Here is a 21,601-nt window from a genome sequence, read left to right as displayed (position 1 = left end):
AATATTACTTTTACTGTTATTTTGATTAGAAAATTAATGTTTCATTATGTTGAAAAGTGGAAGAAGGAATGGTGTGTTTGCATGTGTATATCTATGAGAAAGAGAGAAAGAAGGAAAGAGACTAAGAAAAAAACAGTCATGACAAATTGTTTATAGCCTGCTGTTATACTAAAATTACCTGGAGATTGTAAAACTTAACAATAAAACCTTATAATCAGAATGCGAATTTTAGAAACCCTTTAAAAGCAAATAACAAAATGCAAGCTAGCAGCAAAAGTAAAAATATGCTAGTGAATAAAACTATTTGAACCCCACTGAAAATGTGTCCTGTGTCAGGCTTACTGTTTAGCTAAGCATGAACAGGTATTGATCTGCATTTGATGTTGCCTACATTAAAAAGTTCAAAACTAAAATTAACATCATAGTTTAAAATGTTGCCAATTGGTTGTGTTGCAGCTTTTGTTCGTTAGACACCAGTTCAAAATAGCATTCTTCAGTGAGTTGAAGCAAGACACATTAAATGCTCTAAAGTAAGTTTCTCTATTCAAATATTGAAATAGTAAGTGGAGGTCTCTGTTCATCAAAGGCAGGGAATGGGTAGCAGAAGAGTGGAAAGTTTTTGTATGTGATAGTTGCTAAATCTGTCTTCTGCTGTTCTCCAGGATTATGTACATATTGCATGTTCCTCACATCAAATAACTTTACTCAAGTGTAGTAACTGCCTTATTCTCTAATACCAAAAAGACTGATTCATTTTGGCATGATGAGCACAGCTATCCAACTGGAAAATTGGGTTCATTTCTTAAATAAATTGAGAGAAGGTAAACAGTGGGATTCATCCTGGAGAAAATCTAAGAGTTTGGCACATAATTAAATGGTGGGATTACTTGAAAGATATGAAGAAGTGCTTCTTAGAGAAATTGTTGATTGGGGGAAAGGGTAGCACTATATTTGTCAACTAAACTGAAATTTTTGAGATTGTTTAACAGAATTTTGTATACCAAATGAATAATATTTTATATTTAGAAACTACAAAACTGCCTTTAATCTTGTGCATGAATTGAGAGCTCATGAAACAAACATGCTGGAAATCAAGACCATGGCAGGATTTATAAACTACAAGGTAACAACTAAATTTTTAACCTAAAAGGTAGAATAATACCTATTTATACATATGTTAAAATTTTATAGTTGTTGATATCTAGGAACATACATCTATATATGACTGGAAACATTTTTTTCCATCTTGAGGTTGGTATGTGGTAATGGGCAATGTGTTGCTGGCAACATGCCAATAATTCCCAGAATCAGTCAGTCGAGTGGCAGGAAAGAACCAATGCAATTTATAACTAAGGAGACTACACACTGCCTATCACAATCCTGCTCATTCTAGCTTATAAAGCAGTTGGGCGGCAGATGTGTACACTTTGGAGAGAGTAATTCAGGAGCTTGGACATAAAGAATGATGAGTCAAGATTCCCAAGATCCACATGTGGGATGGAGGCTGTCTACTTTAAGTGACTGCAATATGCATTTCTGGCAGCTTTTAAAGGGAGAATTGCAATTGATGCTACTTTGATTAACGAAATTATGTCAAATTGTTGATATAATCAGTTGATGTGGAAACTGCAAAAGTCCAGCCATAGGTATTAGGTTTGTATAGCATTTTTAAATTCAACATCCCAAAGATGATTTAGAGCATGCGGAGCACTCTTCAGAGCAGCTGTGTCTTCCATGGATTGTGTGGGTGCCTGCGTATCCTCTAAATTGCCTTTTTGTCTTCAATCTGAAGTCTTAATAGATAGGCTTATTGAAAGGGTCCTTCAGCAAAGGATCGTTACCTTGTCGTGGTGCTGGAGCTTGAGCACCTCAATGATGCCATGAGCTAAACCGTGAAGGGCCACCCAAGACGGGAAGGTCATGACAGAGAGGTCAGACTAAATGCGATCCCTGGGGAAGGTAATGGCAACCCACCCCAGTATTCTTGCCGTGAAAACAAAATGGATCAGTACAACCAGAGATATGTCGGTATACCATCGGAAGATGAGACCCCCAGGTCGGAAGATGGTCAAAATGCTACTGGGGAGGAACAGAGGATGAGCTCAACTAGCCCCAGACGTGATGACGCAGCTAGCTCAAAGCTGAAAGGACGGCTAGCGGCCGACGGTGCTGGTGGTGAACGGCGAATCCGATGTTCTAAGGATCAACACACCATTGGAACCTGGAATGTAAGATCTATGAGCCAGGGCAAATTGGATGTGGTTATTGGTGAGATGTCAAGATTAGACATAGACATTCTGGGCGTCAGTGAACTGAAATGGACTGGAATGGGCCACTTCACATCAAATGACCACCAGATCTACTACTGTGGACAAGAGGACCACAGAAGAAATGGAGTAGCCTTCATCATTAATAGTAAAGTGGCTAAAGCAGTGCTTGGATACAGCCCAAAAAACGACAGAATGATCTCAATTCGAATGCAGGGCAAGCCATCTAACATCACAGTGATCCAAATATACGCCCCAACCACAAATGCTGAAGAAGCTGAAGTAGAGCAGTTCTATGAGGATCTGCAGCACCTACTGGACAACACGCCTAAAAGAGATGTTATTTTCATCACAGGAGACTGGAATGCTAAGGTGGGCAGTCAAATGACACCTGGAATTACAGGTAAGTATGGCCTGGGAGAACAAAATGAAGCAGGACATAGGCTGATAGAATTTTGCCAAGACAACTCACTCTGCATAACAAACACTCTCTTCCAACAACCTAAGAGACGGCTTTATACATGGACTTCCCCAGATGGACAACACCAAAATCAGATTGATTACATCCTTTGCAGCCAAAGGTGGCGGACATCTGTACAGTCGGTAAAAACAAGGCCTGGAGCTGACTGTAGTTCAGATCACGAACTTCTTCTTGCACAATTTAGGATCAGACTAAAGAGATTAGGGAAGACCCACAGATCAGCTAGATATGAGCTCACTAATATTCCTAAGGAATATGCAGTGGAGGTGAAGAATCGATTTAAGGGACTGGACTTAGTAGATAGGGTCCCGGAAGAACTCTGGACAGAAGTTGGCAGCATTGTTCAGGAGGCGGCAACAAAATACATCCGAAAGAAAGAGAAAACCAAGAAGGCAAAATGGCTGTCTGCTGAGACACTAGAAGTAGCCCAAGAAAGAAGGAAAGCAAAAGGCAACAGTGATAGGGGGAGATATGCCCAATTAAATGCAAAATTCCAGAGGTTAGCCAGAAGACATAAGGAATTATTTTTAAACAAGCAATGCGCGGAAGTGGAAGAAGACAATAGAATAGGAAGGACAAGAGACCTCTTCCAGAAAATTAGAAACACTGGAGGTAAATTCCAGGCCAAAATGGGTATGATCAAAAACAAAGATGGCAAGGACCTAACAGAAGAAGAAGAGATCAAGAAAAGATGGCAAGAATATACAGAAGACCTGTATAGGAAGGATAACAATATCGGGGATAGCTTTGACGGTGTGGTCAGTGAGCTAGAGCCAGACATCCTGAAGAGTGAGGTTGAGTGTGCCTTAAGAAGCATTGCTAATAACAAGGCAGCAGGAGACGACGGCATCCCAGCTGAACTGTTCAAAGTCTTGCAAGATGATGCTGTCAAGGTAATACATGCTATATGCCAGCAAATTTGGAAAACACAAGAATGGCCATTAGATTGGAAAAAATCAACTTATATCCCCATACCAAAAAAGGGAAACACTAAAGAATGTTCAAACTATCGAACAGTGGCACTCATTTCACATGCCAGTAAGGTAATGCTCAAGATCCTGCAAGGTAGACTTCAGCAGTTCATGGAGCGAGAATTGCCAGATGTACAAGCTGGGTTTAGAACTGCCAATATCCGCTGGATAATGGAAAAAGCCAGGGAGTTTCATAAAAACATCTATTTCTGTTTTATTGACTATTCTAAAGCCTTTGACTGTGTGGACCATAACAAATTGTGGCAAGTTCTTAGTGGTATGGGGATACCAAGTCATCTTGTCTGCCTCCTGAAGAATCTGTATAACGACCAAGTAGCAACAGTAAGAACAGACCACGGAACAACGGACTGGTTTAAGATTGGGAAAGGAGTACGGCAGGGCTGTATACTCTCACCCTACCTATTCAACTTGTATGCAGAACACATCATGCGACAAGCTGGAAGAAACATTAACAATCTCAGATATGCAGATGATACCACTTTGATGGCTGAAAGTGAGGAGGAACTGAGGAGCCTTATGATGAAGGTGAAAGAAGAAAGTGCAAAAGCTGGCTTGCAGCTAAACCTCAAAAAAACTAAGATTATGGCAACCAGCTTGATTGATGACTGGCAAATGGAGGGAGGAAATGTAGAAGCAGTGAAAGACTTTGTATTCCTAGGTGCAAAGATTACTGCAGATGCTGACTGCAGTCAGGAAATCAGAAGACGCTTAATCCTTGGGAGAAGAGCAATGACAAATCTCGATAAAATAGTGAAGAGCAGAGACATCACACTGACAACAAAGGCCCGCATAGTTAAAGCAATGGTGTTCCCTGTAGTAACATATGGCTGCGAGAGCTGGACCATAAGGAAGGCTGAGCGAAGGAAGATCGATGCTTTTGAACTGTGGTGTTGGAGGAAAATTCTGAGAGTGCCTTGGACTGCAAGAAGATCAAACCAGTCCATCCTCCAGGAAATCAAGCCAGACTGCTCACTTGAGGGAATGATATTAAAGGCAAAACTGAAATACTTTGGTCACATAATGAGAAGACAGGACACCCTGGAGAAGATGCTGATGCTAGGGAGAGCGGAGGGCAAAAGGAAGAGGGGCCGACCAAGGGCAAGGTGGATGGATGATATTCTAGAGGTGACGGACTCATCCCTGGGGGAGCTGGGGGTGTTGACGACCGACAGGAAGCTCTGGCGTGGGCTGGTCCATGAAGTCACGAAGAGTCGGAAGTGACTAAACGAATAAACAACAAAACATTGAAGGGTCACTGATAATCCATCCCATTTTGATAATGTTTTTCAGTACATTCTGGTTTTTTATTTACATTTAGCTATCTTTTTGGCAGTTATAATGGAATTCCTTAATTAGTGAGGGCAACATGCACCTTATGATAATCTTTTTTTCCAAAGAACTTTATTATTTTTCAAAGTATAGTTAAAATACAAAATAGAATATAGAAAAGCTAGAGTACAGAGCTAAAGAAAAAACTATACAAGTGTAAAACAGAGAAAGTAGAGAGAAAGTAGAAACAAAGTGACTTCCGACTTTCTCCAGTACAGATATGAATACATTTACAAATATAATCTCTTACAATTATTTAAACCTTAATAACATTATTTCTATCAGATCAAACCATTTAATCATTAAAACTCAAAATCAAAACTTCATTTTTTCTGACACAAGCAAGTAATCTAAAAGTAGTTGCCAAGTGGACAAAAATCCAAAAACAGTATTTTCTCTTATCAACACTGTTAACTTGGCCATTTGGGCCAGCTCCATCGATTTAATAATCCAGTCCTCCACTATAGGTATTTGTGAATCTTTCCATCTCTGTGCGTATAAAGGTCTTGCTGCTGTAATCATGTATAAAAGCAAAGTCCCATGTTGTTTCTCGAGTTGCTTCTTCATCAGACCTAAGAGAAACAGTTCTGGTTTCTTTTGTAAATCCACTTTAAGAATCTTTTGAATATTAACACATATTTGATCCCAAAATTTTATCTCTTGTTTTCCTCCTAGCAAACTGGACCAGGACATCTCTCGGCTAATTATTTATAGTTGCATATCTCAAATTAATATGAAAGACTCTTTCAGTTTCTTCCATCATTTTGTCATCGTCCCATTCAATTAAAGCTGCCAGATCTTGGGAAATCTTACTTTTGAGACTCTCATTGTTGGCTTCAGGAATCCCCCTAAGCCTCACAAAAAACTCTTTATCTCTTAACTCAAGCAGAGCCATTTTTTCAAGGTCCTTCTCTCTTTCAGTCTCCAGTACATCAACTCTGGTAGTTACTTTTTTCACATCTTCTGTTTTCTCTAATTTTTGATCCAGTCTTTTTTCAAAATCAGTCAATCTTATATCCACCTTTTTCTCAAGCTCCACAAACGATTGAGCAATAGGTTGAGCAACAGACTGTACATTTAGCCACAAACTCGTCAAACATACTCTTAAGTCCCTCAGATTCACCAGAAGTTTGCCTTTGTCTTCTTCTAGTGGCCATAGTTTCTAATTCTCCCCCCTTTCTTTTTTTATTTCTTTCTGTATAAATTCAATTTAAAACTTCAGTGCTTTAAAATTTGATACTTTGGCTTCCTCTGTTGTCTGATTATTGGTATTAAAAATGAAAGATGACTCCAATAATGAAAGTGGTTGTGGAGGGAGTCTCCAGTTACTAGGTATCCAGTTATAAAGCCACCAGTTGAAATCAAAAGTCTTTCTTTATCAATGTTTAAAAAAAGTATCCAATCCCAGCTTAGAAAAACAACTGCAGCAAATACTTTCCCACAGCGACTAAAGAAAAAAAAAACCAGACCCAAATCCAACAAAGTCTTTTAATTAAAAAAATAGAAAATAGATAATACAACGTTTATTCCCATAAAAAAGAACTTCAATGAAACAGTTCAACTTTTAGGTTCCTTGCTCCAATTGTAATCCTTTAAAGCAGTTAAAGATACAATAAAAACTTCCAAAAAATAATGAAAGGTCTACCAAGAGAATCAGTATTTCTGTACTGGAAAAAGCCTCTATAGTTCCAAATTTCAAAAGTATAGAAGTGGGATGGTCAGAAGTGGGGTGTAAAATTGGTTAATGTCCGTTTTTCCAGCTTCAACGCGGCTTAGAAAAGCTGACAATCCCGCCTCTCAGCTTATCGCTCACTGTTTGATGCTGGAATGCCATTTCATGATCCTCCGGCAAGTAATTGCTGTCCAGAGGGCACAGGGAGTAATTCCTTGAATTCTCCTTTCCCGGAGAATCTTTTGGGGCTCTAAGGTCCTGCCTGAGCCACCAGATGGACACTGTGTTGATGATCCTAGCCTGGAGTTCGCTAAGATCGGTCACTCCACCATTAATCCTCCACTGGAAGTCCACCTTACAGTAATCTGTTGAATAGATCAAACCTGGATCAGGAGGGAGTGAGGGCAGAAAAAGCAAGGCAAGAGCCATGTTTCTGCTAAACACATGGCCTTTCTTCATGTACTGTATCAAAGGGGGTAGATAATCTGATGCCTTCCACTAGACTACAACTTCACCATTCTTTGCTATTGTCCAGGTTCAGAGCATCTGGAAGACATTAGTTGCCTATCCTGCATAGCAATAGAGAGAGTAAGAGAAGGACTGGCCTTTAAGATAAAGATACCTTACTCAAACTGGCTCAGATAAGAGAAGACTGACCTTTTCCCTTCTGGGGAGACCAGATTTTTCAGCCTTGTTCTTAGCATCTTTGGGAGTAAACATTTAGATTATTTGGGAATGAATAGAATCCGTTCTTTTATTCCCTAGTTATTAGCCTTTTCAGTTTGACCATCTTCATGCACACAGGCACCCTTAAAATATGAAGGCATTTAAGGGTTGGATATGGAAAGATTCATATAAAAATATAAAAGTTGTATGGCTTTTTGCTACATGAATATACAATTTCATTGTATTGGGGAAATGAATTTGAGCTACTAACTTTTATAAACTGTTCTAATCTCAAATCTTTTTAGATCTGCCGCCTGTGTTTTCAGCATAATACACCACTGGATGCAATTGCACAGTTTAGGAAACACATAGACTTATGCAAGAAAAAAATAGGAAGTGCAGAGTTGGCTTTTGAGCATGCTGCCTGGATGTCAAAACAGTATGTTTTTAAAGTATTGTTAGTATTACAATTGATGAATAATTCAAGCTGAAATTAATGTTTCTTTTTTGGAGGCTTTAGTATCATCTGAAAGCTATCATTCAGAATTAAGCTCGAAATAATGATCTTATTTGTTGACTTTATATCCTCACTTTTCTCTGAGCTCAAGAAAGCATGGGGGGATATATGGAGGGGGGGTCTCCTGTAATTTTATTCCCACAGTGACACTCTTGTGAGATAATTTGGCTGAGAAAGAATGATTGGCCAAAGGTCATCCAGTGGAGCCTTGTGAATAAGTGGGATCTTGAACCTTGGTTTCCCCAGTCTAAGAGATTTTGGCCAGATCTCCAAGTGCAATTAATACTCATGATAAAAGTTATTAGTACTGGCCTTTCCTTTTTAAAGTGGTCATGAGTAGCTGATGTATTATGACCTGCAAAGGAGCTTCAGAGAAGCAATAGAATGAAATGTGTAAATCAGTTTGTTTATTATTTTTACATTTTCTGATTTGCAGCACATAATGTGTTACGTTTTGGGTTTTTCTTGTATAATTATGAGAGGTGGAAAATTTGGGGTGCTTCCTTAAATTTAGATTCTCAGCCTCTTGGGATTTTATGTGTTTCTGAATTGCCCGTTGCCACTGCTTTTATTTTCAGCTCAAGGTTTGGTAAAATATCTGAAGTCTGTGTGTATCTGTGGTTTCTAAACAGATTTCAGGCTTTTGGAGATCTATTTGATGAAGCTATTAAGCTGGGGTTGACAGCTATTCAAACTCAGAACCCAGGATTCTATTATCAGCAGGCGGCATATTATGCACAAGAACGGAAGCAACTGGCAAATGTTTTCTGCGATCATGAGGTGAGTCGTAGCTTGTTTTACAGCTCACTGAAATCTGTGGTAAGATCATATATTTTTCTGTGTCATGGTTTTCAGTAAGCTTTTGCTTACTTTCTGGCAAGCTAGTTTTCTGGCAAGTTGACATACCAAAAAATTATAGTATTTTGCACTTGGGTACAAAAGAGTTTTCTTTAAGCCATTGAAACATACTCTAGTTGCAGTATTGGGCAAAAAGCTGATATACGTGTGCACGAGTGCATTCATACAAGCACTTTTATGTATGGCTACACAGCTTGCTTGCTTATTTATTTATCAATCAAATTTAGTCATGAATTATCTGCAAATCACACCAATTATAAAAGTTCATAAAAATAAGGCTGGATATATATTAAGTACCTAGTGAATTTCAGGTAAAGAATACATGATAAATTTATATCAACTCCCCTTCCCAAGTTGACACTAATAACTAATGAGCGCACACTAAAGAACCATCTATCTTACCAGAGTTTTAGCATTTTCCAATAAAGGCATAAATCTTATATATGGAACCTGGTATTTTGAAATACTAAGTTGTATAGTAAATGCAAAATAAATTTATTTATTTGTTTGTTTGTTTATCAAATTTGTCACTGCCCATCTCCTCCGACCGGAGGGACTCTGGGCGGTTTACAATACAGAACAATAAATATACAATAAAATTCTAATAAAATCCCTCTAAAACAATTTCTTAACTACCCCAGCTCATAAAATCCAGATGGCTGTGATCTCCTTCAGTCATTATGTAGGAGGGGCACTTCAAGGCACTAGCCAACCCCAAGTATGTCGATTCTCCTCCCTGCCCCAAGCCCAGTGGCAGAGCCAGGTCTTCAACTTCCTCCGGAAGGCTAGGAGCAATGGGGCTAATCTCACCTCCGGGGGCAAGATGTTCCAAAGGGCAGCCGCTACTGCAGAGAAGGCCCGCCAGACGGAATTCTCTTATTGACAGGGTCCGTAGCATGCCCTCTCTGCATGATCGGGTGGGACGGGCTGATGGTACGGGGAAGAGGCGGTCCCTCAGGTAACCCGGTCCCATGCCATGTAGGGCTTTAAAGGTGATAACCAACACCTTGAATTGGATCCAGAAGCAAACTGGTGTCCAATGCAGCTCACGTAGCAAAGGTGTTATGTGCGCCCTTCTAGGGGCACCAAAAATAGCCCGCACAGCTGCATTCTGGACCAGCTGAAGCTTCCGGATACTCTTCAAGGGTAGCTCCATGTAGAGCGCATTGCAGTAGTCTATTTGGGAGATAACAAGGGCATGAGTGACCGTCCGAAGGGCTTCCTGATCCAGGAAAGGGCGTGACTGGTGCACAACACAAAGCTGTGCAAAGGCCCTTCTGGCCACAGCTGCCACCTGCTCTTTGAGTAGGAGCCGTGAGTCCATGAGGACCCCCAGGTTATGCACCGGGTCTGTCTGGGGCAGTGCAACCCCATCCAGAACTACAGATGACAAAGTCCCGGATATGGAAGAACCCTTAACCCACAGCCATTCCGTCTTACCAGGGTTCAGCCGACGCCTGTTGTTCCCCATCCAGACCCCTACAGCCCCCAGGCACCGAGAGAGGGCAGTCACAGCATCACTTACCTCACCCAGGATGGAGATATACAATTGAGTATCATCAGCATATTGATGATACCTCATCCCATGGTGACGAATGATCTCACCCAGTGGTTTCAGGTAGATGTTAAAAAGGAGAGGGGAGAGACCCGAACCCTGTGGCACCCCACAAAGGAGGGGTCGAGGGTTGGATCTCTCCCCCACTATCACCACCGACTGGGACCGGCCCTGGAGGAAGGAGGTGAACCAGCGGAAAACTACGCCGCCCACCCCCAACTCCCTAAGCCGACCCAAAAGGATACCATGGTCGATGGTATCAAAAGCTGCTGAGAGGTCAAGAAGAGCAAGGATGGATGCACTACCCCCATCCCACTCCTGCCAGAGATCATCCATAAGTGCGACCAATGCCATTTCTGCCCCATACCAGGCCTGAAAACTGACTGAAAGGGGTCTAGATAATCCATTTCCTCCAGAATCTTCTGGAGTTGTAATGCCACCACTTTCTCAACCACTTTCCCCAAAAAGGGGAGGTGGGAGACTGCGATGGTTTCTTGAGGAGGGATTGTACCAGCGCCTCCTTATAGGCAGTTGGAAACACCCCCTCCCTCAAGGATGTATTAACCATCACCTGGACCCAACTACATGTCACCTCCCGAGCTGCTTTCACCAGCCAGGAGGGACATGGATATAATTGGCAAGTGGTGGCATTTACTGTCCGGAGAATCCTGTCCACTGCCTCGGGTCCCACAGGATCAAACTGTTCCCAGATAACATGGTAAGTACGATCCCTTGGTACCTCCACAGACCCTGCCTCACGCTTGGAGTCTAACATGGAGCGGATCCGAGCAATTTTGTCTTGCAGATGCTCTGAAAACTCCTCTGCACAGCCTTGTAGGTGGGTCACTGCACCCACCTTCCCCAAAAGGGGTTGAGTGATTTTAAATAGGGCTGTTGGGCGGCATTCTGCAGACGCAATAAGAGCGGAGAAGTATTGACGCTTCGCCACTTTTATCGCCACCAGGTAGACCTTAATAGCAGCTCTAACCAGTGTCGGTCGGATTCGGTCTTTGTCTTCCTCCAGCGACGCTCTAGACATCTCTTAATCCTCTTCAAAACCCTCAGCTCCTCCATAAACCACAGGGAGCATCGAGGATGATGAGGCAAGAGAGGTCGCATGTTGGATAGTCTAAATTTAATTCTTTTAATGTCCCAATCTGCTGTTTTACTAAATGAAAGATTTTAGCTACAGACGTGTGTGCAAACTCTAATTATAAACCATGCTACATTAAATGATAGAATGACTATAATGTATATTTTCACTGAAAGTTTTCTAAGAAAAAGGAATTTAGTATAGCTGTTCAGAATCCTGGGCAAAACATATACTTTTCTCCCTGTCAGTTGTGGCTCCTGTGCTCAAATATTTATGCTTGAATGTCACGGATATTTATTTAGCTGAAGCGTGTGTACTTGGATTTAGTTTAATATCTTAAGGTTCAATAGGTACTTGTGCATTCTCTATGAGATACTGTGTTTGGTGCAGGTTTGTTCTTCTATGAACTCATTTTAAGAGTTCTCTTCCTTGACTTGTTATTTCATTATTGCTTTGGGTCACACTTTAAAAATCAAGTTTAAAGAAGAACTTTGCTGAATTTACAGTCTTCTGTGATGTATCCTAATCCGGATCCATTGGAAACACCAACTGGAATACTTGACTTCTATGGACAAAGGCCATGGAGGCAGGGAATACTAAGTAAATATATTTTTTATTTCTTAATTACGAAGCAAACAGCTTAATAGACATTTATCCTAGAAAGTTTCAGAGAAATTTGTAGCTCTTATAAACTGATCAGAGATTCTTCTTTGAGGAAGACGGTAAAGGAGTTCTATGCTTCCTTGTTCAGCTCAGCACTGGGGAATCGTTGGTGTTCTCTTGGATGAATTATTGGTTCTGCGGATCAGTGCATAAATCCTAGCATGATGAATATGTCAGGGGTACCCTAATATGTATGTCCTAAATATTTAACAACTTACTGCAACAGCAGTATATGATTTAGCTGAGGTTCTCCAGCAGACATTATGTAAAAACTATTTCCCCAAAGCAGTTTTTTGAAGCACTGTTTCCTCAGTAGACATAATTTAAAACGGAATGTTTGATTTGATACTTGTGTTCTAACTATGAAATACTTCTTTGAGGTTATCGGCATGCTTCATGGCAAATTTCAAGTTTCCCCACCTCAGGGATGGGCAGTTTAAAGCCCCAAGGCCATTTGTAACTCCTAAGGTCAATGATCACTGCTTCTGGTCCCCTCTGTGATTAAGATGCGTGAAAATTGCTATCATAGTTTCCCACAGTTTTGAGATGGGAAACACATGGCAACTGTGGTGTAAGCCCTAAAATAAGTGTGACAGCTAACATAAAAAAAAAATTGCCAAAATTCAGGAAATATTGGAAAATCTTGGCTATCCATATATTGCCCTATCCACTTTGCATTATTAATCCTTTTCACACTGATGTTAGTGAAGGAAATAGATCTCCATGTTGAAATGCATGGGAGTGTCCATGGAAAAACTATTTGTGTACTTCATCACATACGCAGAGTTTTGGGATGATTACAGTTTCAACTTCTGGTGTTAAATATTATTCAAAAGAGACTGTAAAGATTAAAATACGTTTTTAGGATAAATACTGTATGGCAAATATGTGACACAAGATCTGCATAGTTACTGGTGATCTGCAAAATAGCATAAATCAAGTGAACGTTGCCTATTAGAAATGCCACAGTTAATTACCTGTTGCTAAGAAACAATTGTGAGGTTTTGGGTAGGGTGTTGTTAATATCAGTAGTTTTCTTGCAAGAGCTCTTTTGAAGTCTAGCATAACTGTGCTTCAGATATAAATATGCTTAATTACTATAGGGCTTCTTTTAGAGCAGTCTTATCAAAAGAACTAAGAATATAATAGAATTCCAAACATTCTTTCCCCTAAGTTACAGGAGTGTTTGGAATCTATGTACTCCTGGCTTGGAACTAAGCATGTGTCTCTTACAGTTGTAATAATAAGGTACCCCTCTTGAAGCAAGACTCGTTAAAATGGATTTTTCATTATCTTATGCAGGTTTCGATCTTAATGATCCTGAAAAGGAGAAAGTGGGAATCTTGGCACTGCAACTAAAAGAGAAGAAAGTTCTCCATTCTGTAAGTCAGATTTCTGTTTATTGTTTCTAGTGTCTAATCAGTCCAAATATAACTACCAGAATTTTTTATTTATTAGGAGTTAATAATCACCTTGTTGAGTAATGCAGTTACCCAATTCAAGAGATACAAGTGTCCAAGAATGAAAAGTCATTTGAGTAAGTTTCATTTTCAAATGCATGTTTAAAAGACTTTTGAATGAATTAAAGTACTGGGAATAATCTAATTTTCTTTTCAGTGGTTCAGATGGGTGAAGAATATTACTATGCTAAAGATTACACCAAAGCTTTGAAGTAAGTATGACTTTATAAATGTCCTATTGCATAGTTTTGGATACTTTAAAATACCTAGAAACTATTAGTGAGAATTAGACTTTCCTTTCTCATTAGTACGGTAAAAAATAAATAATTTGTGATTCAGATTATTAAAAAAAATCCAAGCTCATGGTATCTTTGATGTAGCTCTGACCCTTAATATTTTTCCTCTTCTAAAGCAGGACCAGTTATGTGATAACTGTTTCCCAGCTTCCCCTTTTCAGGACTCACGGCTGTAACCTAACCCAACCCTAACAGCACCAGATTGCCAGCCAGTTCATAAAGTGTTTGACAAACGTGTGATATGTTTAGCTACCCCTGGTCACCATCAGGTCGATGGGTAGATGTAGTTATTTCTTTAATACACAGATGTGTATACTGCCACAGACTGTGGGAATTGTGGGAATGTTTGAGGTTTGTATTATCTTGTTAATGATTTGGAATAGAAAGGTTCCAAATAATTTACAACAAAATAATATGAACCTCAAACATTCCCACATTTCCCACAGTCCATAAAATCCAAATATATAAAAACAACTAGCTCAGAGAAAATAAACAAAATAAAAAAATCCCCCCAAAGGCAGGCTGATATAACCACTAGCATTCATAAGCTTACCAATACAAGATCCTTTTGTCAGCTTTGTGAAAAGCAAATAAGTTTGGGCTACATGAACCTAAGGAAGTAAACTGTTCCATAATGTTGGATCTACTACTGGGAAGGGTTGTCTCTTAATGTCACATGGGATGGGAACCCTAAACATCCCCCCCAAAAGGATGAACACACAGGATGGGCCAATTCTAGTTGAAGGAGATTTCTGAATACGCAGGCCTGAACCACATACAACTTTACAGTTTAAAGCCAGCACTTTGAGGTTGACTCCGAAACGCGTTGGAGACCAGTGCAGTGACGGAAACACAGCATTTTATTTATTTATTTTATTTTATTAATCAAATTTATCACTCCCCATCGCCCCCCAAGGAGGGACTCTGGGTGGTTTACAATAAGACACAATTAAAACAATGCAGTATAAAACTATAGAATAAATATAATACATAATAAAATATAAATATGATGGAAACCAGATGGCTAAAAGTTCTCTATAAACCCACAAGCAAAACAGGGCCATTCTAGGGAGCTAGCCATCCCCAGGAGTGACTGTTCTCCCTCCATTGAACTAACTGCAATTCCAAAGCACGTTCAAAGGAAGCCCTATATAGAGGGTGTTGCAGTACTCTAATTGTGAAGTGAGAAGGGTGTGAGTCATTGTTACAAAGACCTCCCAGGCCAACAAGGGCTATAAGTAATACACCACCCTGGCCATGGTCTCCTGTGGCTTAAGCAAGAGCCAGGAGTCCAGGAAAACCCCAAATTGTAGACATGCTTTATCAGGGCGAGTACAACACTATCCAGAATTAATCTTCAAACTGGGAAAGCATCAGACTATTAAACAAACGGCACCAGTCTTGCTGGGGTTCAGTTTAAGCTTGTTTTGTCCCCTTCACTTCCTTCCATTCATACATCACCTATCAACGATGTATTGCTACATCCAAATATTCTAGATCAGAGTCAGACTTCTGGCACATTGGTGTTCTAGAAGCATCTTGAGCTTTGCAAACCTGCGTATGAACAAAAGAAATGTAATGTAGTTCATTCCATGTTTTATAAAAAGTATTACAAGTGTTAAGCCATTTAAACATTCTGTCTTCTAGGCTGCTTGATTATGTGTTGTGCGATTACCGTAGTGAAGGATGGTGGACTCTCCTGACTTCTATACTGTCCACTGCTCTTAAATGTTCCTACCTAATGGCCCAAATAAAGGATTATATTACATACTCATTAGAGCTGCTGGGAAGAGGTAAGCAAGTGCATTTCAGTTCTGTTTCAACCTGAGTGTTTTTAACAGCAAGTGTAGGCAAGCTGACAGGCACTTGGAGTTGTGTGGGAACAGTTAATGCTAAAAAAGATTATTTTATAGGTAAAGAATAGCTGAGTGAAGAAAATGTGAGTAGGGAGCAATAAAGCATGCTTTCTTTATGCTTTTATTCCTTGGTCTCCTAATAAATTTACTCTGGATTTTTGTTGTTTGGCATAAAAGTGTCTATTTAATAGAAATCAAGCCATTTGGTGTTTTATCTGAAGATGGTTTCATGTTTTCCCATGAGGGAAGCCATTTATTCTTAGAATGCTATCCAGGGATTTGAAGACTGAAAGGAAATATGCTAAACTTAAAATGCTTTGAAACATTTAGAGATAGGGCAGGTATCCAGTTTACTTCTGATGGAATGTTGATGTGGGTGTAAATACAGCAGGTTTGAAGTAAAGTTTATATATAATCTCTTATAAGCATTGTGATTTGATGTTACACCAAATCATAGTTTAGTAGTCACAAAATAAACATAACAAACAGCCAAGCTCCTCATCTCCCTCTATTGCATGGCTGTGAGAAATTTGGAAGCTTTTCTTTTTAGATTAATTATAATTAGTTATTCAGAAAAAAAAACATGGTTTATCTTAATTATGGCTAGTGGAAACAAGATGATTGAAAAATAGTATCTTAGAAATTTGCTTTATGCTAACTGTACTGAATGACTTGGATGACATTCAGCTGCAGTTAATCTAAATAAAAGTGGAAGCTTTTGGTTTTTTCACGGCTGTGTTCAAGGAGGAGAGCAGCAAGCATATGAGCTTGAGACATATTATAACTTTTTCATATAATGATTGCTTCTGACTTCACCCAAATACAGCTACTGCTTGTATTTTTACCTACTATATGATTTTGTGATTTCTTAGCCTCACTAATTGTTGCCCAGTTATCATATTGGATATAATTCCTCTTCCAAACATTTAGAGGAATACTTTTAAAGATAACTTATTAATGTTACTGTGTGTGTGTGTGTTGCCAAACATTAGATATAACAGGTAAACCTATGTTTGATACTGTCTTTTCCAGCTACAGGCTTAGATTCGCATGTATGGATACTCCATTCAGAATCATTACTTCCACATGCAAAACTAACATGTACATTTTCCTGATGCTGTTTTTCAGTGTGAGAACTTTTTCAGTATGGAACAGTTTAGTCATGACCTTTAGCTTGCACCAGTATTGTAAAGCCTCCAGTCTGCCATTTCACATACTGCCTATGATAACTAGGCCTGTAGTTTGGATAGATGGCTGTGGGATATTAGAACATATCAACACTGCATTACAAACAGTCAATGACTAGTATTAATTTTCATGTCTTTTATTAAAGCATCTACTTTGAAAGAAGATCAGAAATCTCGAATAGAAAAGAATCTGATGAAAGTTCTCATGGTCAGTAGAAGGAACTAAATTTCTATGAAATAATCTGCAGAGTTTACCAGCTCTATGCATCAGTTTCAATAATCTTGTTTTGAATTTAGAATGAGAATCCAGATCCTGAATCTGACTGTGATGCATCTTCTGTAAAAGCTGCACAGAAATTATGGGCTGATAGAGTATCCCTGATAGGCAACAATACCTTTACAATAGAAGTACAAGATTTTGTTCCATTTGGTATGTATTAATACTTTTTGTAACAAAAAAGTAGCATCTGTATGAACTATTGGTATAAAGGTTGCAGGAAAAATAATAGGATATATTTTAAATCCATAAACACTTCCATATTTTTCCTTTGTTTGTGAAATGCAAGTCTATACTAGATACGAAATGAGAAAAGAGTTGTATAAAATGTTTTAAAACCTGAAATGCACTAATATATTGTTGAGGAATGCTGTAAACATTTTTTAAAAGTCAAATATTTGTTATTGTTTATTTTCTGTGTTTTTATATTGCTGGGTTCAAAAACAATTCCCAGCAGTTTACATCATAAACACATGAAATATGATGAAAAACCTATCATCAAAATAAAACACAAGTCTGCTATAATGCGGTAGGTGTAATGATGACCATTCACTTGCCAAAGGCCCTCTAGGACAGCTCTAATAGCTTTTTTAAATCCATCTTAAGTTTTTCTGTAAAGATTTCTACAAAAATGCAGGTGGGGGAATGGAAACAGTAGCAGTGCTTACTATAAGAAAAAAAATGTTTTATAAAAAAAAGTTTTATACCTAGAAAGTACTTTCATCAGAGGAGCTGCCATATATAATCAGAAGCATCTCTTTCTGGTTATTTCTGAACTCCAATGTCAACCTTCACCCAATACAAGATAGAAAAGCAGCCCAAACTGTTGTATTGTTGCTAAATATAAAATATTTCAGTGTTTTTGGTAACATGCTATGTCCTGTGATTTTGTTTTGTTTCAAAATCTAGTGCAGTGCAAAGCTAAGTTTCTTGCTCCAAGTTTTCATGTTGATGTACCAATTCAGTTTGATATATATTTGAAAGCTGACTGCCTGCATCCTATCCGATTTTCTAAGTTGCGTGTCAATTTCAGTAATCAGGTAATCTTTTAAAATGTATTGCTTTCATGATTCATATGTGCTTAATGGGATGGATGAAGTTGTCACGTTTTGCTGGCCATTTTAGTATTACAAAATAGACTGATTCAATCGAAGCAAATATTTGTAGCTCAGGGTTGAACTGTGGAGTCCTTGGTGCTCTCTGAGCCTTCTTGTTTTCTTGCAGACTTTTCATTGCCAGGCTAAAACAATCAAACAGCACAATATACCCTAATCAAAGAACAACCAACCAAGCAGCAAACAACAGCCCAATCAAGGAACTCCCAAGGAGAGAACAACACCTCCACCAACACAAGCTGGACGGTATATAAACAGAGAGCAAAGCCCACTCCCTTTTCGCGCTGAAGATGTTGCCTAGCCTGGCAATGAAATGTCTGCAAGAAAACACAAGGCTCAGAGAGCACCAAGGACTCCACAGACTGATTCGAATTATGATATATTAACCCAATAAAGTCTGATAGGAATGATCTTTTGCACTACACTTCACGACGGGAGCAAACAAACTCAGTAGCTTTATATAGTTTCCTATCTTGTCCAAGCCAGAAAATATGATAAAAGCTGCTATGAAAATATGATCAAAGGATATGAAGCCATGAATTTTAGTCAGTACAGATTGAACTGCGTAGGATCCGTCTTTTTTTTTTAAAGGAAAGCACCATTTCTTTTCAATACTAAGGCATTAATATCTGCTATTATCTGTCATAGGCTAACAATTTTTGAACCAAGGTACCTCAAATGGGCAAACTTACAGAATGCGTCCAAAATCCGGGACCCATGACTCCCATGGAATAGAAATTTGGCAAATTTTATAAAATTTTATTACATAAAAATTATCATAAAACATTTTATGACATAATACAAAATGTCATAAAACATTTCCTGTGGTCAACTCTTGATATTTGACTGTGCTATACAGTTCAACATGGGCTACTTTCAAGGCAGATACATCTCTGAATGCCTCCCTGAATTTTCAAGAACTTTTCCAGTACATTAAAAGCTCTGCCATTGTTGAAGGCATTGAGGAATCTGGTAAGGAAATATATCTGAAACAATGACCCAATGAGTCACAGGTTTTCTGGTATCAGGTTGAAACTCCAAATGTTGCCACCTAGCATGGCCATGACATATTTGGAGCTAGACAGGTTGGGTGAAAGTAAAATGCTTAATCTATTTGAAATGCAGTATTGTGTTACTTTTTATGTATATATCTGGCATACTTATATGGCATCTGTAGCACTGCTTTTACTTAGAAGTCTCACTGAGTTTGAGAGAAGTTGGTCCTAAGTAAACATGCATGTGTAATTTCCAGCCTAAATTGGACAGCTCTAAATATATAATAATTGTTTATATTGAATTGCTTCAAAATTCATGCCCTTAATACATCAATGGTATTAGATACCCTTAATGGTATCTAAATTTATGAATGACTGTGATCTGAACTACACAGGATGTGTTTCTCAATTTTATTGATAATGTAAACAGTGTAGCAGATTATCACAGTAATTCAGGTAAATCAGATTTTTTCTACTTCTGCCGATTTTTCTCTTACCATAGGAATACAATCAGTATTGTGTGGTGGAAGAAAACTATCCAAAATGTGACTTCCTGGAACCGTCCACACAGGGAACAATGTGTCTTATCCCTGGTAAGACAAAAAAGTTCACTTTCAAATTTGTGGCAAAAACAGAAGACGTGGGAAAAAAGATTGAGGTATGTTCTTAATTACTATTCAAGGTGTTATAAAGATATTAAGGACATTGTTGATTGAAGTTCAGGAATAAGCAGACACTAATCAGCTGATCCAGTAGGGTGCCTTTTCCGCACAAAAGAAGACAAGAACAGGAGCCAGGAGCACTCCACCAGTATATTGTTCAGGAGGACTTTATGGAGTTGCAACAGAAAGGGGGATTGTGGAGTTTAATCTATGAAAAAGTTAGAAAACTGTGATTAATATACTCATATATTAGAATGCTATCACTTCTGGGACATTTCAAAATCCCTGGTTTATTCATTTGTATGTTATTAATCTTTTTTCATGTTTCTTTTTAAGCTTATTTATTTGTTTTTAAAGTATCTAATAAAAATATTTTAAAAATCTGAATTACAACAGGAAAAGTGCAACTGAAATGAATCAGCTCCTGAATATACATGCTATATTGTGGCATGTTTTTAACTGTGTGCACAAATTATAGTAAGAAGAACTTAAGATAGACAAATGCTTCTTTGTAGAAGGACAGCCTGAGCTCTGAGGTTTCAGAGAATTGATATATTTTAGTAGGAATCCACTAGACATAAATAGCAGTGGCTAGGACTCATTTGTAAATGCATGCAGATCATACTAAAAAGCAATAATTTACTCTATATTTATAGCACATTAAATGGGCTGGAGGATGGGAAATCCAAATGATACCTCTTTCTTTTCAGATTACCTCAGTGGATTTAATTTTGGGTAGTGAAAATGGCAGGTGTGTGGTCTTGAATTGGCATGGAGGAGGGGGTGATGCTGCTGCATCTCAAGAAGCAGTGCTGGCAGCTCGTTCCTTCAAAAGACGACCCAAACTTCCAGATAATGAGGTTCATTGGGAGAGCCTTACCATTCAGGCAAGCACTATGTAAGTATAAATAGGTTCCATGGTGGGAAATCATTCTTTAAAGGTACAGAGGTTTGGGAATAGCATAAAACAGGAGTAGTTGCTTTCACTGTTCCACCTTTCCAGAAAAAGTTCTTCAGGAATTGCCAGGGAATATTGGAGACTAAAATATTTCACTGTCTAAGAGGATTATGACTTCGCAAGTTACGATTCCTAGGTTCTGTGACAGCAGTTTGCAACTATGTTCTGTAGGGCTTTCACATTCTTACGCCTTTCCAAAGACAGGTGATGGTGTCTGTATTGCAAGAAGCTCTGGAATGCTTCTTTATGATGAAAGGTATTTAGAAATGTTTTCAATAAGTAATGCATTGAGACAAGTCTAATAGAATACCTGCAGATTTTTTCAGCAATAGTGGAGGAAGGTAAGCGATGATGTCACAATTCTGCCAGCTAATGGGTCTAGTGCTTTCAGCCTCTCTTCAGTTGTGCTTCTCAATTAACTTTAAAATATTGTTTAATGACAGCAAGAGAGATAAGAACAATTCTTTTTCTTAGACCTGTTGAATGAATGACTGTTCATAATACACGCTAAATTCTGAAATTTAGGAGAAAAACCGCTTGTAATGAACAACAACAACAAAGATTTAAAAGCTCTAGATTGTGTATTTAGCTGCACAACTTACAGAATATCTGCTTTGTAGTAATACGTTCTATTACAGTGTTCTGCCATTGTGAGCAGAAAGGTGAGATATGATGATATACTGTAAAGCGTTCTTTGTCCCT

The 21,601-nt window shown here is 38.7% G+C and overlaps 1 protein-coding gene across 1 annotated transcript in view; it reads left to right on the top strand.

Annotated features, from left to right (window-relative positions):
* The window catches only part of TRAPPC11 (trafficking protein particle complex subunit 11), a 40,550-nt gene that overhangs the window by 6,768 nt on the left and 12,181 nt on the right, over positions 1–21,601 (top strand). The window contains exons 7-20 of the mRNA XM_063310699.1: positions 457–530; positions 1,027–1,123; positions 7,713–7,846; positions 8,557–8,704; positions 11,937–12,030; positions 13,396–13,475; positions 13,552–13,630; positions 13,711–13,765; positions 15,497–15,642; positions 17,039–17,100; positions 17,190–17,322; positions 18,079–18,209; positions 19,782–19,937; positions 20,652–20,839. Of these exons, the coding sequence (XP_063166769.1) occupies positions 457–530; positions 1,027–1,123; positions 7,713–7,846; positions 8,557–8,704; positions 11,937–12,030; positions 13,396–13,475; positions 13,552–13,630; positions 13,711–13,765; positions 15,497–15,642; positions 17,039–17,100; positions 17,190–17,322; positions 18,079–18,209; positions 19,782–19,937; positions 20,652–20,839 (1,577 nt within the window). The remainder of the gene's footprint in view (positions 1–456; positions 531–1,026; positions 1,124–7,712; positions 7,847–8,556; positions 8,705–11,936; positions 12,031–13,395; positions 13,476–13,551; positions 13,631–13,710; positions 13,766–15,496; positions 15,643–17,038; positions 17,101–17,189; positions 17,323–18,078; positions 18,210–19,781; positions 19,938–20,651; positions 20,840–21,601) is intronic.

Source organism: Candoia aspera, chromosome 8, assembly GCF_035149785.1.
Source record: "Candoia aspera isolate rCanAsp1 chromosome 8, rCanAsp1.hap2, whole genome shotgun sequence".
Lineage (NCBI taxonomy): Eukaryota > Metazoa > Chordata > Lepidosauria > Squamata > Boidae > Candoia > Candoia aspera.
Note: the sequence above shows the minus strand (reverse complement) of the source record. Positions and strands in the feature narration are given on the sequence as shown.